General features: G+C 41.8%; 1 protein-coding gene across 5 annotated transcripts in view; it reads left to right on the forward strand.

The window, feature by feature from the left end:
• Positions 1–13882, forward strand: part of ERG (ETS transcription factor ERG) — a 138631-nt gene extending 124749 nt beyond the window's left edge. For all 5 annotated transcript variants that reach the window (XM_038138184.1, XM_038138163.1, XM_038138201.1 and 2 more), the window contains 5 exons: positions 1244–1315; positions 7050–7118; positions 7459–7515; positions 9101–9148; positions 11853–13882. In XM_038138184.1, the coding sequence (XP_037994112.1) occupies positions 1244–1315; positions 7050–7118; positions 7459–7515; positions 9101–9148; positions 11853–12373 (767 nt within the window). In that variant the 3' untranslated portion in view covers positions 12374–13882. The remainder of the gene's footprint in view (positions 1–1243; positions 1316–7049; positions 7119–7458; positions 7516–9100; positions 9149–11852) is intronic.
• The last annotated feature ends 1892 nt before the right edge of the window (positions 13883–15774 follow it).

Here is a 15774-nt window from a genome sequence, read left to right on the forward strand (position 1 = left end):
TGCAGCAGAGGATGGCATGGAATTGTACAAATAATGCGGTTTATATCCCTGCAGAAGATGTTTGGAATATTGCATGATCATGCCTGAGGGTGTTAGTTACCTACAGTGACCAGAAATAACAATTCTCTATGAGAAAGGAAAAAGATAATACAACGGATAATGCAAAAAAAAAAAAAAAAAAAAAAAAAAGAAAACTTGGATAGCAATGTTTCTTTCATATTTTATTTCATTTTTCACTCTGAGTTTCATAGCAAAATTCACTGGATTAGAAGATCTCTCCCTGACATTAGAGGTTTGCCACTGGTCATAGTGGCAAACAAAGTCCTGCTGTGGGCTCTAGCCTGCTGCAAACCCCACCAAAGGCAACAAAAATATTTTCCATTTACTTTGATGTGGTTTGGATAAGATTTAAGTCCTTTTTAAAAATAGATGAACTTGATGGTCTTTTCCATCTCTGGCTTTAGAGATTCTCATTTGCCAAGCAGCTTCCACTTGTGGATATCCAAGTGTTGTTCAGCAGTTCTGTGTGTTATCTTTTTCTCCATGTGTGCACTGACAATGATATTCTGAAATTCATTTCACCAAAATGAGATTATCTGTCATTGGGGAGTGTGAATAATGTCGTGCTGATCATCAGCATATGGGAAATCAGTGTTCAATTTTCAGTGGACCAAAAAAAAGTTAGAAAAAAAGTTCTTGGAATCAGCAGTAATTGACTTTTTTGATGTTCCTGGAGAGGGTCATGAGAAGTCCATTGGTGTAGTCAGAGCAATTTCAATGCCTGAGGAAAGGGAGATTCCATTTCTTTCATCAGGCTCAATATTTCTCATTTTTTTCACTCTGGGGAAGATTAATGAGATATCTGAGGGTGTGACCCAAAACCAAAAGTCTCTGTTGAAAATATAGACTTTTCTGGGAATGCACTAATGAAGGCAAAGAGGTTTTATTTCAGGAGATACAAAGCCACCTTCCCAGGTGGAGGTGGTTGTGGTAGAAGGGATTTCCTGAGCTTGACTCTCTCCTTCTTACAACAGATTTTGCACAGACTTTTATCCAGTAATTTGAATGGATTTACGTAGATGTAAAAGATTATTGGAATTAACTTTTATATAAAACAGTCCAAAGGCAGAAATTAGTTATTCAGATTCCTCACTCATTCACTCCACAGGAGGGGAAAATATTGGTGGATTTAGGGACTGTGGAAATGAATCTTTAGGTGTTATGTCCTCTTCTTTCTCTTCAGGAGGTGCCACTTTTATTTTCCCAAACACATCAGTTTATCCAGAAGCAACACAAAGAATTGCAACCAGGCCAGGTATGAACAATGACCACTTTTTGTGTGCTGTGATTTACTCATTTCATCTCTTGAAATGTCTCATTCTTTTTTCCTTGAGGCTTTATTTTGAACACACACATTATACAGTTATATCACATATATATGTGTCTATATAATTGTGTAGAGTGAAACAATTAGTGTGAAATAATTAAGTAGAGTTTAATAAGTCCATTTCTTCCACAAATCTCTGTCTTTGAAGAAATTGTGTCAACTTTTTAAAGCACCAAAAATCAGAAACCTGAGCTCTGTTCACTGGTTCTGTTGCACTGTCCCAGCACAGTCACTTGTCAATGCCCTTCAGCTCTCTGTTTGTAAAATGAGGTTAAAATTCCCTTTTATTTGAAGTCTATTGTGGAAAAATACTCTAAAAACGCAGGATATATGCTTCTCCTGCTGTCTACATTTTATTTATGTTTGAGGCAAGCAGAACCCACAACAATCTGATTATAAGTTTAAGTGTCTTGAGTAAAATCAAAACATAAGGAAGTTCTTAAGGCTCAAAATTTTGAAACCTGTGAAAGTTTTGTGGATGTGCTGATTTGTGAAGGCCTGATGGGAATAAATAAAGAAGGTGAAGACATGGCTATGAAGCCAAAGATTTTCTTTTTATCACCCTTCACCACAAAAAATGCTGGAAAAATGCCTATTCTGGAAATTTGCTTTTCCAATAATGAGTGCAGAGTACTAAGGGACATGAAGAGGAGTTGCAGCAAATACTGAATGTAAAGGAAATCCATTAGTGAGCCAGAGGCAATAATCCAAGTGCTCAGAAGGGACATGCACTGGAATTGGGTGAGCTCTGGTGAAGAGATATTAGCACATTAAAAAAAGGGAGTTTGAACAGGAATTATTTTATTTGTGCTTTAGGGTAGAGTGCAGGAGGGTACGTACAGATATTATTTTATATAGCCTTGTATACATGTATATATGCATGTCTGTAGATTTGGTAATTGATAATTTGAAAAGAGAGAAAAGGAAACAACTACGAGGCCATTACATCAACAAATCCAGCTTGTTTGGATCCTTGGAAATCAAACTCTGCTAGAATTGTTTGTTTATGTTAATGGCTAAAAAGGGAACTGCTGATCCAATGCATACATTTGGCTTTCTTAAGGCATTCACCAAAACACCCCACAACTATTTACAATAGAAATTAAATCAGTGTATCATAAGAAACAAATTAAGAACTGGCTAATTATCCTGTCATCAGTAATGGACATCATAAGTTAAGCTGGGATTGTTCAGCCTGGGGAACAGGAGCTTTGGGGTGATTTAATTGTGGCCTGAAGGAGCCCCAGGAAACATGGAGAGAGACAATTTCCAAGGGCTGGAGGGACAGGACACAGGGAATGGCTTCAAACTGACAAAAAGTAGGATTAGATGGCATATTGGGAATTAGGAATTGTTCCCTGGCTGGATGGAATTGCCAGAGCAGCTGTGGCTGCCCTTGGATCCCTGGCAGTGCCCAAGGCCAGGCTGGACATTGGAGCTTGGAGCAGCCTGGCACAGTGGAAGGTGTCCCTGCCATGGCAGGGGTGGAACGAGATGATCTTTAATGTCCCTTCCAACCCAAACATTCCAAGATGCTATGATTCTGTTGTTACTTAAACCCAGATATTCCTATGCAGGATTCCTCTCCGGGTACCCAGGAAGTTCATTAGGGAGAAACAACTTGGCAATCAATTAACAACTGAAAACACAAGTTGATAAATGCAGCACAAGGCACAAGTTATTTGCATATCTTACTGATTCCAAATTAGCCCCCTTCACTCATGAAGGAACAACTGAACAGAGTCGTCTTCATTTCTGGCACAGTGACAGCCAAAGTGAAAGATGTGAACAAAGGAAGAACCATGGTGGAGAATCCCATGGGAAATGTGGCTGTGCCACTAAACACCCCAGCAGTGTGGCCTTCCAGGGAAAGCTGTGTCAATCATCCCTTATCAAAAAGGCTTTTTGCAGAGTTTGGAGGTGCTTAGAAACGCCTGGGAAAGCCATGGGAGTATGGAAAAATCTTCGGAGCATGTTGAGAGATACAGTGGTTTGAAATTGTTCAAATCACTGTCTGGGGTTGAGGAAACTTGATGTAATTATCAAAATAAAGAGAGTGACAGAGCACCTGCTTAGTGTCAGTATAAGAAGTAGTGATAATCCAAATAAATTAAACATTTTCATGGAGCATTAAAGCAGACTGGGGCACCCAGGAGCTCTCAGGGACACTGGGGAATGTCAGCACAAATAGGGATGAGAAAACAAAGCAGAACTATGGAAACAATCACCAAACATAAATCCAGAGGCCCCAAACTCTCAGTAATTCCCAGCAGAAGTGAACATGTAACATAAGACCAGAGGGACCTGGTGTCCTGCAGGAAAATCTGTTCCAATGGAGAGGATTTCAGGCAAATGTTGGAATGAGTCTGTTTTACACTGGACTTGAATAAAAATTGGGATTTTTTTTGTTCCCTGACAAGGTCTATGATTTCCGTATTTGTTTCATCCTATGTGTGATGCTAAAATAAAATGTTAGTTTTCTCAAGAGGAAAAGGTTCTAAACCACCTGTCAGATATAGTGAGCTCCTTCATTTCAGCATTTTTATCTAACATTTTAAATGACACTGAACAAAATGCTTTGTGTCAGCATCTTTCTGCATTCACACAATTACTTGTGGAATTACAGTTTAGTTTTAGGGTGTCTCTGTTCTTCTGTGCAGAACTAAACATCTTCTCCAAAGAACTGTAGTGATTTTGGAAATATTGTTTTAATTTATCTTTTACAATTGAAAGTTGATGGATATCTTCAAAGTCCGATTTTTTTTTTATTCAGAGAAAAAGGGGTTTTTGCAGAAATTCAGTTTTTTTTCAGGAAACTGTTTTGTTGGCTTATTCTGTGGTTTTCCTTTGAGTTAAATGTCACATTTCAACCAGACTGCAAAGAAGCTTTCCCATAACAAAGCACTGTTCATGTGAGAGCAAAAGCAGACCCTGGGGACAGCCACTTGATGACATGAAAAAGGTCAAAAATGAGGAGCAGGGGGAATAAATAACGTTCAGTGGGAATCAGCCAAATCGTGGGGTGCAGTTCTGGAGAGAGTAATTAAGCACTGCCATTGTTAAGGCACTACAATAGAAAATGGGAAATGAGCAGGGCTTCAGTGCAAGGGAGGATTGATTTCTGCAGTCACCTTTACAACAGAACATGAGGTTTCAGTGACAATGAGGCTCTCAAGAGCTCTGGGACACCTGGCTGGGGTTTGTCTCACCAAACAGGAGCATTCCCATCAGGGATCTGTCCCAGATAAGGACATGCTGTGCTGATGTCTCGTGGACAAGAACAGCTGTGCTTATCTGCAATAACAACGTGTTTATCAAGGCACGGTGCTGAACCAAGCATGGAGCTGGAGCTTTGCTCTGCTCCAAGAAAAGCTGATAATGTGATTTTTCTTTTCATGGAGAGAGCGTAGTCAAAAGATCATCTTGTGATGTGAGGAGTTAAACGGCAAGACATTTTTCCCACAGTACTGAATTTGTACCAAGTGTGTTTCAAGTGCCACCAAGTACAAGCACACACAGGAACTGCCAGTGCTCTCAGGGCACAGGTGTCTGATGATTTGGAGATCCAAAAATAGGAGAGGAGAGGAGAGGAGAGGAGAGGAGAGGAGAGGAGAGGAGAGGAGAGGAGAGGAGAGGAGAGGAGAGGAGAGGAGAGGAGAGGAGAGGAGAGGAAGAGAGAAAGAGAGAAAGAGAGAAAGAGAGAAAGAGAGAAAGAGAGAAAGAGGAGAGAGGAAAAAAGAAAGAAGAGGGGAGAAGGGAGAAAGGAGAAGAGAAAGAAAGAGAAAAAGAGAGGAAGAAAGAAAGAAAGGGAGAGACAAAGAAAGAAAGCAAGAAAGCAAGAGAAAGAAAAAAGAAAAAGAAAGAAAAAGAAAGAAAGAAAGAAAGAAAGAAAGAAAGAAAGAAAGAAAGAAAGAAAGAAAGAAAGAAAGAAAGAAAGAAAGAAAAAAAAGAAAGAAAAGAAAGAAAGAAAGAAAGAAAGAAAGAAAGAAAGAAAGAAAAGAAAGAAAGAAAGAAAGAAAGAAAGAAAGAAAGAAAGAAAGAAAGAAAGAAAGAAAGAAAGAAAGAAAGAAAGAAAGAAAGAAAGAAAGAAAGAAAGAAAGAAAGAAAGAAAGAAAGAAAGAAAAAGAAAGAGAAGAGGTTGATGGTGGAATTGTGGCTGGGACAACGTCTTTCTGGGCAGGGAATGGAAAAAGTGGAGGGAAAAAAAATAGGTTCCTTATGTCACCAAATCTGGCAAGGGAATCTGAAGAGGAGGTGGAGAACCTGCCGTGGAGCAGGGAACTGGCCAGGCAAGGCACAAGATACCTGCAAGCCCCCCATAGCTGAGCCCCCTCTGTGCAGACAGAACTCAGAACCCACTGGAATTACGACCAGAGAGATTCTGGATTTTTTTTTTTGCCACATGATAAAGTCTCTAATAAACAGCAGTGTTGGTCTCAGCCTGGGCAGGACGTCTGCAGGTCACACTGCTTCATATTTTGCTCAGAGCTGAGCACCTGTAAAATTCACATTATTTCCTCTGAAGCTGTGGAATAGTCCTCAAGAAATCAGGGATACAAAGATATTCATGATGAAAATGCAGTACAAAAATCAGTTGCAAATCTCAGCAAAAGCAAAGGTTTTGAAGGGTAGGATTCTGGGAGGTGGCAGAGCTAACAGACTAAATAAATTAAAGGCAATTTGGTGGTGCATTTTACATTACACTTTATTTCCATGCAATGCTTGGGAGCGGGCAGATACATCTGCCTTGCACAGAGCCAGGCTGGGGCTGTTTCTTTGCTTTCTGGTTTCATTTCCAAACATGAATTCTGAAATAAAGCACAAGTAGTGTTGAGAGTCAAGACATCTGCACCAACTTAGTTCCACCAGGTGGGCACTGCTACCTTCCTGAGGCCCTGGAAGTTACAGAAGTCTCTGATTTTGGCAGTAATTTTAGCTAATGTGTTAAAGTCAGCCGTGGAAAAGCACAGGAAACTGCCAAAGATTTCTAAGGGCAAACCAAACATTTGAATTTACTACATTTACTTTATGAAGAAAGCTTTTATGGTTTAGTTTTTTCATTTTTTTAAAAATATGCTAAAGCACTGAAATAAAATAGAAGTAACGAGTAAATGAAAGAAAGGGAAATGAAAATTTAGATGAGTAAATTTAAGGAGCTTGTCCCAAGAAGCAGAAAGGAATAAATCAACTGAAGCCTGACTTTTTGAAAGGAAACACGGTTAGATTGTTTCGGCTGAATTTGGGAGGGCTTATGCATAAATGAGCTGTTGGGGGACTTTTCCTGCAAGATTCTAGCACAGATTATTCATGATGCCAGTGTGTGCCATTCTTTGGTGTGCTGGGCTGAGGAAGGGGACTAAAGGGAGTACCTTGAACCTTTAGAAGTGATGAATTCTGTATTGTCTTTAAAGATTCTTTGCACCACTTGTTTCAGTGCAGCTCAGGCTTCTGACAACAACAGGCACCTCTGTAGAGCAGTGCAGAGCACAACTGTTGTTTTTACTGTTGTTTTTAGAGACAATAAAGATGATAAAGGTTTTAACAAAGAATTCCCTGCCCGTTTCAGTGATTTTCCAAATCCTGAGTCCCCTCAAACGTGCCCTTTTTGGACATAACCACTTTAGGTCATATCTGCATGAGTAAATGTCTTTTTCTTTCACAGATTTGCCTTATGAGCAAGCCAGGAGATCAGCATGGACGAGTCACAGCCACCCCAGCCCTCAGTCAAAAGGTAAAAGCACCTGCACAGCTGGGGAAACGTGGATTAGACTCCAAAGGGAATTACTGGAGCTCAGGAGAGGTTTTATCTGTGCATTTTTGGAAAGCCAGTTGTATAGGCAATGCTGGGAGGGGTCACTGGGCTGCCACAGCCTTCCTTAAACTCAAACTTCATCAAGTCCATCACCTTAGAGCCTTAAAAAGCTTTTTTTATGAGCTTTCAATCCTGTTGTGTCCATCCTGGAGCAGAGAGCAGCAGGAGCTCCAGGCCTGGGAGCCTTTCATAGGTTTGGTGAGCAACTTCCTAACTGGAAAAATAACTACATGTTTGTTTGTTTTTTTTCCATTTTCAGCTACTCAGCCATCATCCTCAACAGTTCCCAAAACAGAAGACCAGCGTCCTCAGTTAGGTGGGTGTCATTTGGTTTGAATTCTGCCTGGGTTTGTTGAATATGATGAGAAGGGCACCCAAACTGCACAATCTGGTTCAGACCACTCCAGCTGGAGACCACCAAAACCCCAGATGTGAATGGGGTTTGCTCTGCAACTGGATTTGGGATGAGTGTAATGTTTAAAGGCAGTGACAACCTACCAGGATAAAAATGCTCTTAAAACTGTCCATCTACAATTTGGGTACAAAGGTGGAAGGTAGAGATGTCAAAAGACCCCAGTGGTTGAGATGCCAGCAGCTGGAAAATGTGCACGAGCCAAAAAAAAAAAAAAAAATAGGGAATGGATTACAGCCTCCAGAAACCCATCTGAATTTGGCTCCTGAAACACAACAGGAATATTAGAGGGATTCCCAGTCTGCTGGAAAACTGAGGAGAAAGCAGATGTTTATGGGTTTGTAGAGTAGTGGTTTAGCAAAATGGGTGCCTTTTGTGTTTTCAGAGCTCCAAATCCATGGGGTGGGACCTAATCCCTTATTGCAAATTCAGCTGTATTTTGGACAGGTAGCTGGAGAGCTCTACAAAGGTCCTGAGTCAGTCATGGCTTTTGTTAACAGCAAAAGGTTAGAAGGAGGAAATAAAAGAGATTTAGAGGATATTCTTAGCTCAGAAGACTCTGAGCCAGATTTTATCACATGGATTTTAAATCATTATTCTGGTTTTTGTTAGAGCTAAACAAGTAGGTCTCATTAACTCATGCACAGACTGCCTGGGAAGTATTACACTGAATTTTGCCCAAACAGTGTTTTATCTAATCTGGCCTTCCAACCACAAGAATCTTCCTAGAAAGATACCAATGATTTATGTAAGTCCTGAGGACCTTTAAATGGCTGTATGTGAGGTGCACAGATTATTTAAATGTGTAAGGAACGTAACCTGATTGTCTTCTTGGCTGTAAAAGCCACTCAGTGCTTGCAGCCCCTCACTTTGGCTTTGGTCCTGCTGTCACAACCCTCCCTTTCTCCCTGTTGGACTTCAGGCCAAAGTAAGTTTTCATTTCCAGAGGGAATTCCTAGAGGGCAATACTGAGATGCAACAGGCATGGTAAGGCTGACAGAGGCTCTTCTGAAAACACCAGTTGCAGGGTTCATCCATGGGACCCCTCACTGGAGTCCAGTGACAAAAGAGAATCACAGAATCACTGAGGTTGGAAAAGACCTCCAAGGTTATTGAGTCAAACCTGTGACCCATCCCCACCTTGTTCCCAGCCCAGAGCACTGAGTGCCGTGTCCAGGGCTTCCTTGGACACATCCAGAGATGGGGATTCCATCACCAGAATGCTTCATAACAAAATTTACATTCTCAATATATGCATCTGCACATTATTACAGTGCAAAAAGCAAATGTATGGCCTTGCACACCGAGTTTGAAAGGAAAACATGCAAACGTTGCCATGCAGGGGGAGAAAATTACTCAGGTGTTGGACCTGCTGTCCCATCAGGCAGTGCACACTGCCCCTTAGAAAGTTCAGAAATGGTACCTAAAATATTTGACAATGCTGTTTAATGATTTAATGATTTTAAATCTTTCTGTCACAATTTTGTAGATCCATATCAGATTCTTGGACCGACCAGCAGCCGACTTGCAAATCCAGGTGAGAAGGGATTTTGCTGATATAGGAGGCTTTCCTTTCTTTCACTGCTGAGTGTCCCCACTTCAGCTGTAAGATCAGACCTGGAAGGGGATGTCCCTGACTTTCCCACTCCTCAAGGGGAGCTGATGATACCCAGTGTGTTGCAGAATTTCTGAATTACACAAGGGTGGGACTGAGGAATTTAGAATCATTAAGGTTGGAAAGGACCTCCAAAGAGTCCAGCCTTTGAAGCTGGAGTTCACTGCAGTTTCCTGAACATCAGGATTTGGTTAAGGGGTGTAAGAGACCCCATCTGGTCTCCAGTTACCCCTCCAGAAGGGTACAAATCTCTTAACCACTCTTCATCAGCTGTTCCCCAGATTCTGTTAATCCACAACACAATATCACACTGGCCTAGATGAATACAAAATTTTGGGATGAAATATATAGGAAAAAGAAAACAAAAAACAGGAAAGTGTAATCTATTTGCAAATAATAACTGGGTGAAACACTTCAAAAATGTTCTCCCACCTCAAGAAGGCAATGGGATGCATTGTGGATAGGGATGGGTAGCTTAGAACACAATCACAGACTCACAGAATCACTCAGATTGGAAAACATTCAAGGATCATTGAGTGAAACCTTGGACCAGCATGTTTTTGCTAAATAAAAGGGACCTCTGGGTGATTTAGTAGCTCTGCTTGGGAATTGTGCAGATTTCACTGCACCAAGTCTGCAGGACATGCTGTGGCTGTACAGCACCATGATCAACACCACAGCCCACCACAGTGGACTGACACTGTGTGCTCCACTTGTGTCCCTTGCCTGGACAATCCCAGGGCACAACATCCCTCGCTCCACAGAGATCTCCTCTGCCCCCAGTGACAATGGCTCTTTTTACAACAATCTTACGGCTTTTCAAGGCCTGAAATTGCCAAAATGCTGATCAGTTTCCTTTCGTTTTCCCCCAAGTGACATCAAGCACAGTTCCAAATTAGCTGACTCTCTAAACAGTTTTGTGTGGCAGAGCAAAGTAATTAAGTAAGTGTTAAGAGTAGGATTTTCCAAATGGCCTGAGGTGGTGGAGGTTTCCAGGCAACACTGGTCTTGACTGGAAGTGAGGGTTTACATCCCTTTAATTTGGTCATAAATCATGGCTTGCCAAATTTTATCAAGTGTCCATTTGGTTGACTTCATTACTGTGAATGACATTAACACGATCTGGATTGGGATGCTTTTTTAACATTTGGTATGGAATTCCTCCACACCATCATTCCTGTGCTTTAACATGTTTTGTGTGTTTATAAATCGGTGGAATTACTCTCTCATTAAAAGAAAATTGACAGCAACCATTTATTTTCATAGGACCATATATTACATTTGGAAGGCAAGTGTTTATGTTAGAACATATGTTGGATTGCTTATTCAAAAATTTGTGTTTTGTCCAGTGCTGAACTGTTTATTGATTTTCAAAGCCTAATCCTCTTGTTATGTTTCGTGTATTAAAACTTGCATGCCTTGCTCATACCATGGATTCTTTTGTTTGTTTGTTTATTTAATGCATGTGAATGGAACAGAAGAAATTCATTAAGGCCAGTTTGGATAAATACAATTTAAATGAATATGGGTTTCAGTTGCACTGAAGTATAACTGCTAATGGGTTTCAGATGCTGCTCTAGCTCGGTATTGTAATTGCTACTATAAGCTTTCTAAAGAAAAGCTTGTTTATTATACCCACATAGCTGGTTTGGATAAGAAAAAAGGAAAGAAACCCAACCTATTCCTGGTCTGAGACGTAGTTCACAGTTAGCACATCCAGGCTGGTTGGCAAATTCTGCTGACACCGTGCTTGTGAAACAGATTGCATCGCAAGCTGCTTCAGCTGCATTTTGCATCATTTCAGTGTTGCTTTGTTAAGAAATGCTAAGCTTCTAACATGACTACCAGTGGCAAGGCCCTTTGAAATCTACTTTCACTTGTCTAAATTGGACAAATTTTGTTGCCCTACCTCACTTTTGCAAAGTTCACAGCAGACTATTTTCTTTTTGCGGTGGAATTGGCAGAGAGTGAGAAAAGTACAACAGCAACATTTTATGTCTTAATGTAAAATAATCATTTTAACTCATTTGAAGCAGAATGATGACAAGGATGTATTTTATGGACCTTTTCACTGTTCTTGCAGTTGTTTTGCCCTCTGGTTGTATGCAGTGTAACAGCAAGCTAATAAGTTTCCGTTGTGCATTTCCCCAAATGCTGCAAAGGGATGATATGGTTTGGCACGGGCCCAGCTTGCTCTAAACTTCTCCATTTTGTGTGGGCTCATTCCATAGCAGGGAACATTTAGTTGCAACATAATGCTGTGAGAACAAGCCGAGTGTTACGCAAGCGAAAGCTGTTTGTGCTGAACTTTAGAGATTAGTTTCCTAAATGAGCGCTGTATTATTTCCCCATCAATTGTCTGCGCTGAATGACATTAGGTAACAATTAAATCTCCATGGAATGGCATTCTGCCACTCACATGAGGGAAAACACGACACATTACAATTATCCCCGCTCTTTAGTGTTTCATGAGACAGTCCTGGGAGAAGGGGGACTGGCTAATAGAAAGAATTAGGAGCCAGCATCACAACATTTCCTAATGGGGTCCTCGGGGAGAGCCTGCAGAATTGATGCCTTGACATTATTAACGCCAGCCCTGACATTCCCGCTCTGTTCCTCCCCGCAGGGAGCGGGCAGATCCAGCTGTGGCAGTTCCTGCTGGAGCTGCTGTCGGACAGCTCCAACTCCAACTGCATCACCTGGGAGGGCACCAACGGCGAGTTCAAGATGACGGACCCCGACGAGGTGGCGCGGCGCTGGGGCGAGCGCAAGAGCAAGCCCAACATGAACTACGACAAGCTCAGCCGCGCCCTGCGCTACTACTACGACAAGAACATCATGACCAAGGTGCACGGCAAGCGCTACGCCTACAAATTCGACTTCCACGGCATCGCCCAGGCCCTGCAGCCTCACCCCCCGGAGTCGTCCATGTACAAATACCCGTCGGACCTGCCCTACATGAGCTCGTACCACGCGCACCCGCAGAAGATGAACTTTGTGGCTCCCCACCCCCCTGCCTTGCCCGTGACGTCCTCCAGCTTTTTTGCTGCCCCCAATCCGTACTGGAATTCGCCGACTGGAGGGATCTACCCCAACACCAGGCTGCCAGCTGCTCATATGCCTTCTCATCTTGGCACCTACTACTAAGTGGGCTGGGGAAAATAAACACCATGCAAAGCAAAGGTGCTTCTCGCTGGGATTCGGTCCCTGAGGAGTCGCAATGAACTCTGTTGGAGTACTCGAATTAAAAGTGCCTAAAGAGACAAGTGAAGGTTTGGTTGGGAAAAAAAAAAACCAAAACCACGTTAAAAATAGATGTCAAAAAGACTTTTTTGTAGTAGGGATTTAAAGGAAATATCCAAGAAGTATTAAGATACTAAAATGTAATGTATATGGGCATCGACTCTGTGGACCAAACAACAATAGACTATTGTAGGTAGAAGCATGAAATGATAAGGAAAACCTACGGAAGCTGGTGGTCTTAAAAAGTTGATAAGCTTGTGTGTAAAGTTTGATATCATGCTAGTGCAAAACTGGGACTATACTACAGCAATATAAGGATAAGTCTATAGTGACCTAACATGCAGTATATGGATCATTACAAAAGAGAGGGAAAAGGGAAAAAAAAGGAAAAAAAAAAGCCTATCTGTATTTAAAAACTATAAACATATCAGCAGAAGAGAGTGGTTAATGTGGAAGCTGATTTGGAATAGAACAGCAGTGTTGTAGTTAAAGTCAAACGAGATCCATTCATCAGAGCGAATCAGCTACTCAAACTGTGAAGACAACCCAAACTTTCAGATTCCTTGACAGTTTTACAGGAACCCTGAGCCAAACGTGGGAAATGAGAATGTGTTGGAGGGCAAGTGTATGATTGTAGATCAGAGGCCTGCACCTGGCAGAGGAAGGAGAAAGAGGAGGATGAAGGTGGTGAAAAGGGGAGGAAAGAAACTTCTTGACCAGTAGAGACTGAAAAGACTGAAAACTGTGTAGTGTTGGGACTATGAAGAAACACTTGTTTGGACTTGTGAAACATATTGCTCAGTATTATACCATTCCCAGTATTTCAGGAGGAACAGACTTGATTCAGGAGTAATAAAAGGTGGGAAAAGGGAAAAAAGCAGAAGGAGCGAGAAATCAGAATATGCATCTCTCATTTTTTTTTTTTTAGGAAAAAAAAACCAAAAGCAAAACTGGAATTGTGTCTGATATTTAAAAGTTACCAGTTAGAACCTCATCATTACCAAGGGAGTTTGTTTTCTATTGGTTAGAGCAAGAGACAACCCCTGACTGCCAGAACCAGAAATCACCCGAGTATTTTTGTTAGGCGGGCGCCAGTTTTTCTTACCGAGTCGCGAACGCTGTGCGTTTGTCAGAATGAAGTATACAAGTTCAATGTTATTTTTTTTTCCTTTTTATATAATTATTATATAACTTATGCATTTATACACTACGAGTTGATCTCGGCCAACCAAAGACACACACACACAAAAAAACAAACAAACAAAAAAAGGGACAATCCAAAAAAAAAACTATTGTGGCCTTGAATTTTAACTCTGTATGCTTAATGTTTACATTATGAACATATTAGTCCTTAGATTGCAGAATGTATGTAATAAAATAAGCTTGGCCTAGCATGGCAATTTCAGATTGACACTGTGGTTTGCATTTGTGTTTGCATTTTTTGTGTGTGACACCCATGCCAGATCTGCTACTCACCAGGTTAAAATAGGCCAGGCTTTTTGGGCTGTGAAAATGTGGGAGCAAACAGCCTGAGTTTTAAGTGCACAGGTGCTGTGTATCTTCTTCTCCAGACAGTTCTGCTGAAACACTTCCACCCCTTCTTCAACAGTGCCTTGCCATTCCTGTGCTGAGCTTCTCTGGCCCAGAGATTGCAACCATCCCCAATTAATTCACCAACAGCTCCACGCCCAAGGCTGGAAATGAAGCCTAAGGGAGGCCTCTAAGGAAGAGTATTCATGCTCAGAAATTATCTTTTGTTGTCATGAAGTTATGCTGCAAAATCTCAGCCTGAGATGTATCTTCCTCCTGAATCATGTGTTCAACTGCTTTGCCCCCTTGCCCTTAATACATTCTGTATCATTATTAGTAAATAAAGCGAATAATGAATAATTTCCATTATTCCCCACTTTAGAATGGAGTGTATGGCATTTGTCACTGCAGCCCATCCTGGCTGTTTACAAAGGGCAGGGTTTTTTTTATTTTTCTCTTCTAGATTCAAAGGCTTCCCACTCTGTACCCTGGGCCCCAAAACTGCATCTGGTGCCTGCTGGCATAAATCCGTTCTTTCCCAACACCATCTGAAGAACTGGTCTGGAAAATCATCTGTGACATTTATGAGTGGCTCTCCACAGTGTTTGCTGCAGGAATCTCAGACAGCTCAGCCCTCTGTATCCCTGCTTTTTGCTGTTCTTTTGTGTCCTTTTTCCCAGACAAAATAGGTGTGGTTTCAGGTTTTATAGGAAATGTTCTGCATATCCATTTTTTTGGGAGCAATGGGAGCCAACTCACCAGGCTTTGTGTTAGGAGTGTCTTGGTGGCAGTTTTTAAGCACAGGATTGTGTTACCAATGTTTGAGACCTGAACAGGGAAAAAGAAAACTGAACTCTCGGAAAAAGTCTGTCACTATTTAAGAAGGTTGTGGAGTTATGGCAGGCACACCTACGTGTGACTATAAAGATAATGATTTGCCTTTCAATGGAAATAAATCCACAGATCCTCACTATCTGCTTCATGTGTACTTCCAGCCCAAAAGGGTAAGTGCATTTTTGAACCAGCTTTTAATTAAACACTAAAAATCGAGATTTAAAGGTCTTTGTTTAGATGGGCAAGGACGTGCCTGGAGGCCTCCAAAGCATCCCCAGTGCTCACGGGGCTGCCTGCAGGATTTCCAGATTGTGGTGCCTGGCTGCTGTCCTGTGCAATGGGAACAACATCCTGGCACTGGGGTCCAGATCCTGGGACAGGGATGGAGCCAGAGCAGATGGAGTCCCCTCGTGTGAAGAGCAAAATCCTCGAGCTGGCCATGGGAAGCTCAATGATCCACCCATTGCAGAGCTACACCTTCCTTCAGGACCTGCTCCCTGCCTTCCAGGAGCCTTGGAAAACACAGACTTTGCAAGAGGGGAGTGAAGAATGGAGAGACCCTACCACTGCTGCTTTGGGGTTATTTGTAGGGTCTCCCGGTGACCATGACAAGGGATGAGCCCAGTGCAGGCAGAGCTGAGGAGCTCTGTGTCCACACCATGAGAGGTGTTCAGTGAGGCTCAGACAGACCCCAAGACCTTGGCTGGATCTTCTCTTTGCCACTTAGCACCTGGACAACACAGCCCTGATGTGCCCACATTTGCAGAAATTGGTTATATTAATAACTTTAGTCATTTATTTAAATTTCTTTAAATTTATTTAAGTTTCTTTCAGAATCAATTGTCAGCCAAGCTGCAAACCTTGCCCAGATTCCAAAGAGTCTGCACTTGGTCCCCCAAACTTCACAAGCCTTTTAAACTGCCCCCAGATCATCAGGGATT

The sequence above is a fragment of the Motacilla alba genome, chromosome 1 (assembly GCF_015832195.1).
Source record: "Motacilla alba alba isolate MOTALB_02 chromosome 1, Motacilla_alba_V1.0_pri, whole genome shotgun sequence".
In the NCBI taxonomy this organism is placed as follows: Eukaryota; Metazoa; Chordata; class Aves; order Passeriformes; family Motacillidae; genus Motacilla; species Motacilla alba.